Below are 11,414 nucleotides of genomic sequence, written 5' to 3'. Positions count from 1 at the left end.
CCCCACCCCCGCCCTCAAGCCCAATTCCCACTAGGGGGCTCCACTCCTGCGTGCGCAGTGAGCGAGGGGGAAGGGAGCAAGGGAGGCGCACCCCCACATAAGACAGAGCAACCCTGAGGCTCTAACCAGCACTTGGGACCAGCGGGCTGAGGCCCCCAGGGCTCTGAGGAGGCATCACAGCACCTTCTGGAAAAACACGGAGAAGTCTTTGGTGGCATTGCCCTTGGCTGCCTTGTTCTTCAGGGCCATCTCCTCGATGGTGTCCTGGAGGAACTTGGCCAGCTCCAGCTTGACCCGCAGCTCCTTCTTCAGCCTCTCCTCCTGTGAAGTCAGAGAGGGGGTGCTGCACTGCCCTGGCCGCAGCCGGGCCCCCACGAGTCAGGGGCACCGCTCCCAGCCGCGTGCGGGGGCCCAGCCTGGGGTCAGCCCCACCCTTCACCCCAGCACCTCCCCCATCTCCCTGAGCAGCACGCTCCCCAGGTGCTGAGCGCTCCCAGAGCTGCTCTTCGCACGGCCCCTCAGAGTGGGGACCGGCCACGGAAGCTTCTGAGCCTCGTGGGCTGCGGTGACACAGCTCCGTGACTCTGCGGCCCGGCAGCCGCCTGCCCGGCGCCTGGGCTACAGCAGGTGAATCCTGCCCTCCGCGGGTCTTGCCGCCCATGGACGGCCTCGCCCCATGGCCTGAAGGACAGTGGGCTACGGAAACTGTACTTTAAAACACTTTTAAAGAAAGACAACTTGGTAGTCCACCATCTACGAATCACAGCACAGCATGACCAAATTAGGAAGAAAACACACAACTTCAAAACCATCGACCATCTGAACGTGTCACTACCAATGCAGACGTCATCAACTACGTCCACATCCACTCTGAAATGAGCTCACGGCCCCGGGGCGCCCCCTCACCTTGATGGACTGGGTCTCGAACGTGGACGGCAGCATGTTGGGGAAGAGTTTCACGGCGACAGGAAGCAGGAACTCCATGAAGGGCACGACCACAAAGACCAGGAAGGGCACCAGGCGAAAGAGGTCAGCGCATATCCGGAGAAACTGGGAAAAGGAGGAGGGGAGCGAGGTGAGGCGAGAGCACCGCTCCCGCGGCCGTCGGGGCAGCGGCGGGCAAGGCCTGGCAGGGGCCGGCCGGGGCGCGAGTGCCCCCACAGGCGTCTCTTTCCTCGGTGTCCACGCCGCGGGAAGACAGCCTCCAGAAAGACTAGCGGGGCGGAAGCTGGTGGGAGTAGCCCGCCCGATCCCTTCTCACCCCGCGCCCCGGGGGTCCCGCTCTGCGGAGGCAGCCTGATGCAGCCACCGCCTGCCCCCTGAACTCGGAAGCCAGCTGGACGAGGGCGGCAGGTCGAGGACTGGCCGTCACGGCAAAGGGTCGCCAGGGAAGGCTGTGGCCGCAGACGGGCCGCCGACAGGAGAGCGCCGTGGGTGTCCCTCCAGAGGGCCTGGCTCACTGTGGCACCGCAGCAGTAATTCCACCAAAACCGGGTGCCTCCTCGCCACCCCGCCCCCCGCTGACGACCCCCCACCGAGGAGAGTGGGCGCTGGCTGCTGCGTCTCCAGGCAGCTTTCTCTTCAATCCACCGAGTCAACACCATTTGACTCCCAACCGTGTAGGCTCACAGGAAGCAAGGTGCGCTCTGTGCCGGCTGACACGGTGCATTTCCACGGTCATTAACTACACGTCTTCGGAAAAGCAAGGTCATTCCTAGAAGCGGCTTCGTCTTGGCCTTGTCTGACACGACCGTCTAGCGGCATGTTCCCGTGGGAGCGCTGCTCCCCAACTCCTGGCAGCCCTTCCTGGCGGCGACCGCCCGGCCAGGGCCCCCCAGCAGTCTGCAGGGGAGACGCCTGAGGCTTCTCTCCCTGGACAGCACTCACCCCTGCTCTTCTCAAAGCAGGCTCTGCTCCAGGGGTCATGGACAGGGACCCCGACCTTTCTCCATTCAGCGTCAACACGGACGCCCGCATTTCTGTGCTTTTTCATTTGTTTACAATTTATTACTATTTTTATTTTTATGCTCAAATGGTCCCAGACTCGATCATATATAGAGCCTTCAAGGTGGTGTCTGTGTTTTTTGACGTTCCTCCTCCATTGTTTTTAGGAGTTCTATCAAGGTTTAATTTACATTTCATGACAGCCACCCCTGTGAGTGTATAATTCAGTGTTTTTGGGAAAATACAGATTGTGAAACTATCACCAAAATCCACCGTCAGGACATTTCCGTCACGCCGTAAAGTCCCCCCTGTCCGTCTACAGTCAGCCTCCATTTTGACTCTCAGCCCCGGGCAAACAGTTAATTGACTTGTTTCTATGAATTTGCTTACGGGCAACTGTATACTACGCCCTCTGGTGTCTGGCCCCCGTCGTGAGGCCCACAGACGGTCAGGGACCCCTCGAGCACCGGGAGGTGCCAAATACGAGGGTGAGGCTCCTCACCCGGCTCGTCTCCGCTCTGAAAGCCACTGCGTCTGATGTGAAGGCGGCCACGTCCGCTTTCTTCCGACCACTGCTAGCTCCCTCACCTGCTTCCCTGTTTTCACTTTGAATCTGCTTGTGCCTTTGGGTCTTCTCTACACCCAACATGGGTCTTGAACTCATAATCCCCAGATCAAGAGTCTCAGGCTCCACTAGCTGAGAGAGCCGGCTGCCCCCGTTTGTGTCTCCACATTGAAGGTGCTCCTTGTAGACTGCATGCAGTTAGGTCTCGCTTTTTAATCGACTCTTACAATCTCAAACATTTAACCAACAAAACTAAGGAAAAGGAAATCCATATAATCATCTAAATAGATGCAGAGAAAGCACTTGACAAAACCCCCAATCCGTTCCTGATAAAAACTGATGGAATTTACAAGTTAGATGCCAGAGGGATGACTGGCTGGCTCAGCTGGTGAAGCACGGAACTCTCGATTTTGGGACTGTGAGTTCGAGCCCCGCGTTGGGTGTAGAGATTACTTAAAAGTAAAATCTTTAGGGCTCAGGTCATGATCTCGTGGTTCATGAATTCAAGTCCTGCGTTAGGCTCTCTGCTGTCACCGCAGAGCCCACTTTGGATCCTCTGTCCACCACGACCCCCCCACCCATCCCCTGCTTGTGTTTTCTCTCTTGGAAAAATAAACATTTTTTTTAAAAAAGCAAAGTCTGGGGGCACCTGGGTGGTTCAGTCGGTTAAGCGTCTAACTTCAGCTCAGGTCATGACCTCACAGTTGGTGAATTCGAGTCCCACGTCAGGCTCAGAGCCTGGAGCCTGCTTCAGATTCTGGGTCTCTGCCTCTCTCTGCCCCTCCCCTGCTTAAACGCTGTCCCTGTCTCTCAATAAAAAATAAACGTTAAAAATATCTTAAAAAGAAAGCAAAATCGACAAAAACGGGGAAAAAAAAAAAGATACCAGAACAACTGAGTTTGGTGAGCCTGGCAAGATATAAGACCAATATATGAAAATCAGTTGTGGGGACCGAGGTGGCTCAGTCGGCTGAGTGTCCGACTCTTGATCTCTTGACTTTGGCTCAGGCCATGATCTCCCGGTTCATGAGTCTGACCCCTGCATCAGGCTCTCCACAGACAGCACCAAGGCTACTTGGGATTCTCTCCCTCTCTCTCTCTCTCTCTCAAAATAAATAAACATTAGAAAGGCTTTGTAAACATCAGTCATATTTCTATACATAGCTGACCCTTGAATAATACAGGGTTCCGGGCACTGACTCCCCCACACAGTCAAAAACCCTCATAATAGGGACGCCTGGGGGGCTCAGGCGGTCAAACATCTGACTTCAGCCCAGGTCATGATCATACGGTTTGTGGCTTCGAGCCCCGCATCGGGCTCTGACAGCTCGGAGCCTGGAGCCTGTTTCAGACTCTGTGTGTCCCTCTCTCTCCGCCCCTCCCCTGCTCACGCTCTCTCTCTCTCTCTCTCAAACATAAACAAACTTTGGAAAAAAAAATTTTTTTTTAAATCCTTGTATAAATACTTCTCCCCCCAAAAACTTAACTACTAAGAGCCTAATGGCTTACTATTGACAAGAATCCTTAGCGGTAACAGTCAATTAGCACAAATTTTGTATGTTGTATTATAAGCTGCATTCTTACAATAGGGCCAAACGAAAGGAAACATGAAAAAAATCACAAGAGAAGGGAGTCTGGGGGGCTCAGTCGATTAAGTGTCTGACTTCAGCTCAGGTCATGATCTCACGGTTCGTGGGTTCAAGCCCTGAGGCAGGCTCTGTTATGAATGCTTGCTCAGAGCCTGGAGCCTGCTTCGGATTCTCTGTCTCCTTTCTCTGCCCCTCCCCACTCACGCTCTGTCTCTCTCTAGCTCTCAAAAATAAATAAGTTAAAAAAAAAGAAAAGAAAATCACAAGAGAAACTGTATTGATAGTAGCGTATGTGTTCTTATATTTTTTATATGTTTATGTATTTATAAAGAATGAACCCACGCACAGACGGGTCCACACAGCTCAAGCTTGCAATCAACAACCGGGAACTGAAATTGTAAAAAAGTTTACCTGCAGGAGCCAAAAGATGGAAGGAACCCAGAGTCCCTGGTGGGTGAACAAACAAAACATGGTCCAGCCACACAACAGGACTGTTATTCAGCCTCGAGAAGACAGGCCATCCGGCCACGTGCCGCCTCACGATGAGCCCTGAGGCACTGTGCTGCGGGAAATGAGCCGGTTACGGGGACAAACGCTCCGTGACCCACTCACGGGAGGCCCCGGCGGAGTCAGACCCGGAGACAGGCGGTGGATGCGGGCGTCGGGGGCTGGCGGACGCCGTGCGAGATGGGGCCAGAGGTTCCGTCTGGGGGAGGCGGGGCTCTGGAGATGGAGGTAGGGATGCTCACAACACTGTGAGGCCACTCAGTAACGCAGCAGCACAGACCTACAAGTCGTTAAATGGTAAATTCTAGGCTGTTTTATAATTTAAAAAATCTATTTATAATAATAGTTAAAAAATGGAAACTGCACAATATCATGGAAAGAAATGAAAAACAACCTCAGTCCACACTGGCCTCCCTCAGAAGCACCGCCTCCTTCCTTTAGTTCTGAGCCAGGCTCCTCTGGTACCACTGCTTCCGAGCTGTTGATGAGCTCGATTTCCAAGGAGCCGGGTTCCTCTTTGTGGGGAGGTTCAAAGCCAAGGGCAGGGGGCCAAGTGTGCGCACTGCTACCAGGCTGTCACTGCTGCCACATCTGGCGGAGCAGAAGGCTTGGATGCACGAGGGGCCAAGGACCACATGAGCGCAGGCTGGCGAAGCCAGAGGCTGTGAGGGGACAGGGCTCCTTGGCGGGGCCTCAGAGAAGCTGCGACGACTCCGTGACACACGGGCCACTGGAGGGCGGCCAGGGCCTCGCTGCTCACGGAGCCGGCAGCCCTCCGACATGCTGCATCGAAGCGAGCACGTGAAGGGAAAGCTCTGGAAGGAGGAGCCCCTTCCTGAAGTCCCCCCGCCCTCAGCTCCCCAGAGCCCCTGGGAGCCCCCCAACCAGGTCCTGGCTGCAGCTCCCTGCCCCCCCCCAGGGGTGTCCGAAGGAACACCGGCCAACTCAGCAGGGACGGAGGCTACACGGGGACAATCTCGGCCCGCCCAGCCACCCGCCACACTTCTAACAAGACGCGCTGTGGCCTCAGACCTCTGCCTGGCTTCCCCCCCTCTCGGCCATGGCCCCCACTCTGCCGCCGTGGAGCGTTTCCAGGGGCAAGCCAGCTCTGCGGGGAGCCCCGGGGGCAGAACCGGTCCTTCCCCCGGACGCAGCGGGCCCATGGGGCCCGCGGCCAGAAGGTGAAACCGAGTTCCCAGTGCCTCTGCTCCACAGCGATCCTCACACGTCTTGTCATTCTCTATGTGACATGGTCGGCCACATGCAACGGCTGCAACCTTAAACTCACATTTCATCTTTTTTTTAAAAGGAGGCTGATCTTCAGCTGGTCGGCGAGGGAGCTGCTGTGCTGGGTGCAAAACCACCACCCAGGAACTGGGTTAGCACCAGGTTCCCCACAAACATGCGCTGCACGACAGGCGAGAGGGAGGCTCTGCTGCCCGGGACGGGGGGGGGCGCTCTGGGCACCCAACCCTGGTCCCAATGCGCCGCGCGGCCCGCCGGCAGGGACGGTGGGGGACCGGCCATCCGAGGCGCTGTCCTTGCCCCCGCCTGGGCGGGGCTCTGGCTCGGAGGCAGTCAGTCATAATCCCACTGACGGCAGCTGCACCCCACCAGCTCCTCGGCCAAGCACGCGCCAGCCGTCTGCCCTGCGTCCCCTCGTCCGGAGGTCACCACAACAGCCACGCCCCATCAACGGGGCAAAGCTAACCCGCCTCAAGGTGATCCAAACCCAGCTCACCTTCCCTACTGGTGGCTGAGCAACCCATCACTTGGTGAATCCTGCTTCACAAGGACAGAAAGAGTTAAATTCACATTTCAAATCTATCTTCCACTTAAATGATATTCATGCCAATTGTTTTACAACAGCTTTGCCTTTGTAAATATCATAATCATAAGAGTCACTCTTCTAGAGTTATCAGGACTGCCAACACTTTGTTCAAAGTCAAATTACCTACTAGGCCCTGAACCAGGGAGAAAACAGCACAGCCCCACAGACGCTCTCTGGGACTGGGGCAACGGGACGGTCCCTTGCAGAGTCCGCTCGCACCCCGGGACCTCTCCCGGGCACGTGCTCGTCTGCTCCCGCCCTTTCTGTCTTTGTTTTTATAAAGTCTCAGCGTCCACAGGGCGTCCAATCATAAAGCATTACGTTGTGATTAACTCAACAATGCACATGGTCGTCAGCATCTGAAGGACACTAACGGGATGATTCTGAAATTCCAATACAACTGTCCTTCTTCCGACTGTCCGTCTGCTCCCTCTCACATGGCATCCCAGGGCCAATTCCAGGCAGTTAAACGACTACGACCCAGGTTTTCCATGAAGTTCCTGAGAACAAGTGTAAGATCAGGAGCCACAGTAGCCTTCCCACAAAACAGCCAACTCTCAAGGTTGTGTTCAAGTCAAGTCCTTGTTTTCTCACAAAGAAATCCTCTGTACTCAACCTGAAGGGAAAAGACACTTCTGCACCTTTCCTTGGAATCCTAGGGCACTGGGAACTTAGAGCTGCCCCACTGCCCCCTGGGGACTCACCACAAAAGAAAAGAGCAAGAAGAGAAGAAGAAAGAAAAGTCTACAGCGTTAACTGTCAGACACTTCAGACAAAATGAGACACCTAGAAGGTCTGAGCTCCTGCAAAAACGGGAGCCCGTGAATGGCAGGGGCGCCTGGGGGGCTCAGTCGCTTAAGCGTCTGACTCTTGATTTCGGTTTGGGTCACGTTCTCGAGGTTTGGGGCACAGAGCCCCGTGTCACGAGTCCTCTTGGGATTATCTCGCCCCCCTTCTCTCTGCCCCTCCCCTGCTCACACTCACACTCTCTCAAAATAACTAACCATTAAGAGAGAGCTTTACCAGGAAAGGGCTGGTGAACGGCAGAGGAAGCTGGTGTGCCGAACGCCGGAGAAGCCCCTGGCAGCCGGCGAGCCAGCAGGGTCTGGGGCTGACGACAGAGGGGAGACCTCCGAGCCGGGAGCCCAGCCCACAGCGGAACAGGCACAGCCCGAAGGACAGACACGTGGAAGCAGAGAGACAGAGAAGGCAGTTCCCCTGCGTAAGAAGTCCGCCTGGGTGGAAGCCAGCCTCCTGCGACAGGAAAGGCCGACGCAGTGGCACAAGGTCCGAGCCCCGAGGGACAAGAGACGGGGTGCGGAAACCCTCTGGCTGCGGAGGCACTGAGACCCTCGGCGGAGGTACAGGGAGGTTCGTGGTGCAAACTCCGTTACAATCGTGATCTTGTCGTCAGAAGTGGCAGAAAGCCAGCCCCCAGGGGACGCGGAAGCGGCAAAGCCCCGTTACCTGCCTGCGCTCCCTGCGGGTCAGGCTGTGGCCGTGGAGGACCCGCCAGAGCATGCGCGCCGCGATCTTGGTGTCAATCCAGAGCAGGCGGAAGCCGTGGTAGTAGTGCCTCAGCTCGTCCAGGACCCTCTGGCCCAGGGACTTCTTCACGGCCGCCTCCAGCGGGGGGCTGTACACGGGGCCGCCCTCCTCCAGCTTCTTGTTCTTGTCCTTCAGGGACTTGAGGGACTTCTCCACCACGGAGTCATCGCACAGCGGGGGCGACGAGTGCCAGCAGCGCGTGGGGAGGAACCGCGGCCCCGGGACCACCAGGCTGGTGGGGGCGGGGGCCCACGGCGCTCGGGCCCCCGAGCAGCCGCGCTCGGGCCCCACGGTCCAGCAGCCCTGGGCTCTGAAGGCCAGGTACACGGCGTGGGCAGGGGCGCAGCCGCGAGCCGGGGCGTTCCTTGAGGACAGAAAGGAAAACAGCGTTGAGTGGTGGCCACCGCCTGCCACCTCCCGGCACCTCACACCAGGGAGAGCGACACGGACCAGGGCCGCACCCCAACCACACGACGCTCCGTCTTCCCAGCACCCGACACCAACTCCCCACTGCGTCCGCGGGCCCGGAAGGGCCTGTGCGAGGGCTGGAGCGCAGCCGGTCCCCGGGGGCTCGAGGATGGCACCAGGGCGCCAAGGTGCGGGTTGGACACCAACAGAAGCTTGACCCCTGACCCCTGGACTACAGACCCAACCTCGGGGCAGGTCTCCCAGGTGGGTTCCCAGACCCGGGGAATCTGGAGGTGAGGGTGGTGGGGCAGGGAGGTCCTTTCCCTACCAGGTGACCTTCTACAAAGACCTGCGGTTCTTGAGTGAGTCCCGGAAGTCAGTGAGGACGCTCAAATCCACAGAGACCCAAACCTGCACACCGTCCGGCAGAGGGTTTGTGCAAAACGGCAAAACCCCAAAGAATCAGGACCCGAGCCCACCCCTCCCTCTCTTCCCTGCGCTGCTCCCTCTGCTCGGCCCGGAGCCCCGACGACCCAGCACGGGAGCACCTGACCTGATCTCGGAGCCCCGCGATCTCTGCTGCACCCCACCCGTCACGCCGGACAACACCCCCCCCCCCCCCCCCCCCCCCCCCCCCCCCCCCCCCCCCCGCCGCCGCACACCCACCCCTGGTAGGCCAGGCTCGTGCTCAGAACGCACACGGCCTCTTCCTGCCTGCCGGAGCAGCGCCACCAGCGGCGAGGCCCTGAGCCCGACAGCTGCCTGTCCCAGTCCACACCCCAAGCCACTGCTTGGTGTGAGACCCTGGGCACGTTAATTCGCCTCTCTGGGCTTTGCGAGCGTCCTCTGTGAATGTGTGTGGTGACATACGGGTGAAGTGGCCAGAGTGTCGGGCGCACGGTGACACCTACCAGGGAGCTGGCGGTCACCAAGCAGGGCTGGAGGAAGCCGGGGAGCGCCTAGTCCGGCCGCACCCCTTACAGGTGGGCAATGCGGAAGGACAGACGGGGCGTGCCCGCCTCCGATCACAGCCTGCGTCACAGGGGGCAGCTGGCACAGGGCGTCACCAGCTACCCCTGGAGCCACCCCTCACCGGTCTCCTGCCTGTCCAGGGCCCCCATTCCTGCCTTCAGAGGGCACGGTCAGTCCTGTGCTGTGAACCCCGGGCCCACAGTCAACACCTGAGCTGCAAATGGGCGGCCCCACGCCCGCCCTGCCCTGACTGGGCCACAGGTGCCGAGGGGCCGGCCACGCAGAGCACAGCAGACATGCTGGCCCCCGTGCAGCGGGGGGACTGTGGCCAGACTGCTGTCGGGGCCCGGCCTCCCCTCCCGACGCAGGCGATAGCCTGCCGTCCCACCTCTGTCCAATGCTCAGTGAGCGAGGGAGCAGACGGCTTCCAGAAGGCATGACGTCGGCTGCTGCACGGGGCAGCGCGGGCAAGGGCAGTGACCCGTGAGAGCGCAGCAGGCAGAGGCCCCAGCACGGCCACGGGGCCGCCTCCGAGCACGTTAGAGACGAACCGTACTCAGGTTCTACCCTGAAAGGTGTAGCTATTTTCACACGGCATAAAATTGCATAGCGTAGGGGCGCCTGGGGGGCTCAGCTGGTAAAGCCTCCGACTTCGGCTCAGGTCAGATCTCACGGTCGTGGGTTCAAGCCCCGCGTCAGGCTCTGTGCTGACAGCCAGCTCAGAGCCTGGAGCCTGCTTCCGTTCTGTGTCTCCTTCTCTCTCTGCCCCTCCCCCTCTCATGCTCTGTCCCTCTCTGTATCAAAAAACATTAAAAAAATAAAAGTAAGAAAAAAATTGCATAGCTTATTACTTTAAAAATATTTGTCAAAATAAAACTAGTCTGGGTGGGCTGGGACCCTGCCCTGCCCCGGGCTCCGCGTCCCTGAGAAGGCCCGCCCGCCTCCACTCTGCGTGGTCAGCGGGCCCCGCTTCCCACCACCAGACCTTCTGCTTTTGTTCTTCTCTGCTTCCCTCCAAAGTGGGGAAAAACCACTCTCAACAAGAGAAATGTGCCCACAAGAAACACTCAGAGGACCCTGCTCGTTGCCATGAGAAAGCTCAGGGCCCCCGCCCACGGTGCGCGTCTGACCTCAGGGTGTGACCTCCCGCGCCCACCTGGACCCTGACCACTTGCTGCCACCTGCAAGAAGGGGGAAACCAGGGGTGTCTGGGTGACTCAGGGCAGCGTGGGCGCCTTCTCTTTTTTTAAAGACGGGGAACTCGAGTGAGGGAAAGGGGCAGAGACAGGAGAGACGGGGAGAGAGAGAATTTGAGCAGGCTCCGTACCCAGTACAGAGCCTGGCCCCACGACCGTGAGATCATGACCCAAGGAGAAGTCAAGAGTCAGACACTCAAGCAACTGAGCCACCCAGGCACCCAAGCATGTGACTCTTGATTGTGGGGTTTGTGAGTTCAAGCCCCACACTGGGTGTAGACATTACTTGAAAGTAAACGTCTACACAAAAGTTAACAAGGAACAAAAATTAATTGTCTGACTCCTGATTTCAGGTCAGGTCATGATGTCACGGTTGTGGGCTCGAGCCCCACGTCGGGTTCAGCGAGGAGTGCAGAGCCTGCTCTGGGTCCTCTCTGCCTCCCCCTCCACTCATTTGTTTTCTCTGTCTCTCGAATAACATTTTAAAAAATTAATAGAATAAAATAAGATAAAATCTTGGGGTGCCTGGGTGGCTCAGTCAGTGAAGTGTCCAGCTCTCGATTCCGACCCAGGTCATGACCTCAGTGTGGGAGTTCGAGCCCCACGTTGGGCGTTGCACCAGGAGCGTGGTGCCTGCTCAGTATTCTCTCCTCCTCTCCCTCCAGCGCGCACACTCTCTCTCCTCCTCCCCCTCCAGCGCGCACACTCTCTCCTCCTCTCCCTCCAGCGCGCACACTCTCTCTCTCCCTCTCCTTCCAGCGCGCACACTCTCTCTCCCTCTCCTTCCAGCGCGCACACTCTCTCTCCCCCTCTCCTTCCAGCGCGCACACTCTCTCTCCTCCTCTCCTTCCAGC

The 11,414-nt window shown here is 58.2% G+C and overlaps 1 protein-coding gene across 1 annotated transcript in view; it reads right to left on the bottom strand.

Moving 5' to 3' along the window:
* The window catches only part of LETM1 (leucine zipper and EF-hand containing transmembrane protein 1), a 28,392-nt gene that overhangs the window by 15,064 nt on the left and 1,914 nt on the right, over nt 1-11,414 (bottom strand). The window contains exons 3-5 of the mRNA XM_029952633.1: nt 7,904-8,348; nt 907-1,050; nt 184-321 (exon numbers count right to left, since the gene is read on the bottom strand). Coding sequence (XP_029808493.1) covers nt 184-321; nt 907-1,050; nt 7,904-8,348 — 727 coding nt within the window. The remainder of the gene's footprint in view (nt 1-183; nt 322-906; nt 1,051-7,903; nt 8,349-11,414) is intronic.

This window comes from Suricata suricatta, chromosome 1, assembly GCF_006229205.1.
Source record: "Suricata suricatta isolate VVHF042 chromosome 1, meerkat_22Aug2017_6uvM2_HiC, whole genome shotgun sequence".
Taxonomy (NCBI): domain Eukaryota; kingdom Metazoa; phylum Chordata; class Mammalia; order Carnivora; family Herpestidae; genus Suricata; species Suricata suricatta.
The sequence above is the reverse complement of the archived record's forward strand: the minus strand, read 5'-3'. Positions and strand labels throughout refer to the sequence as shown.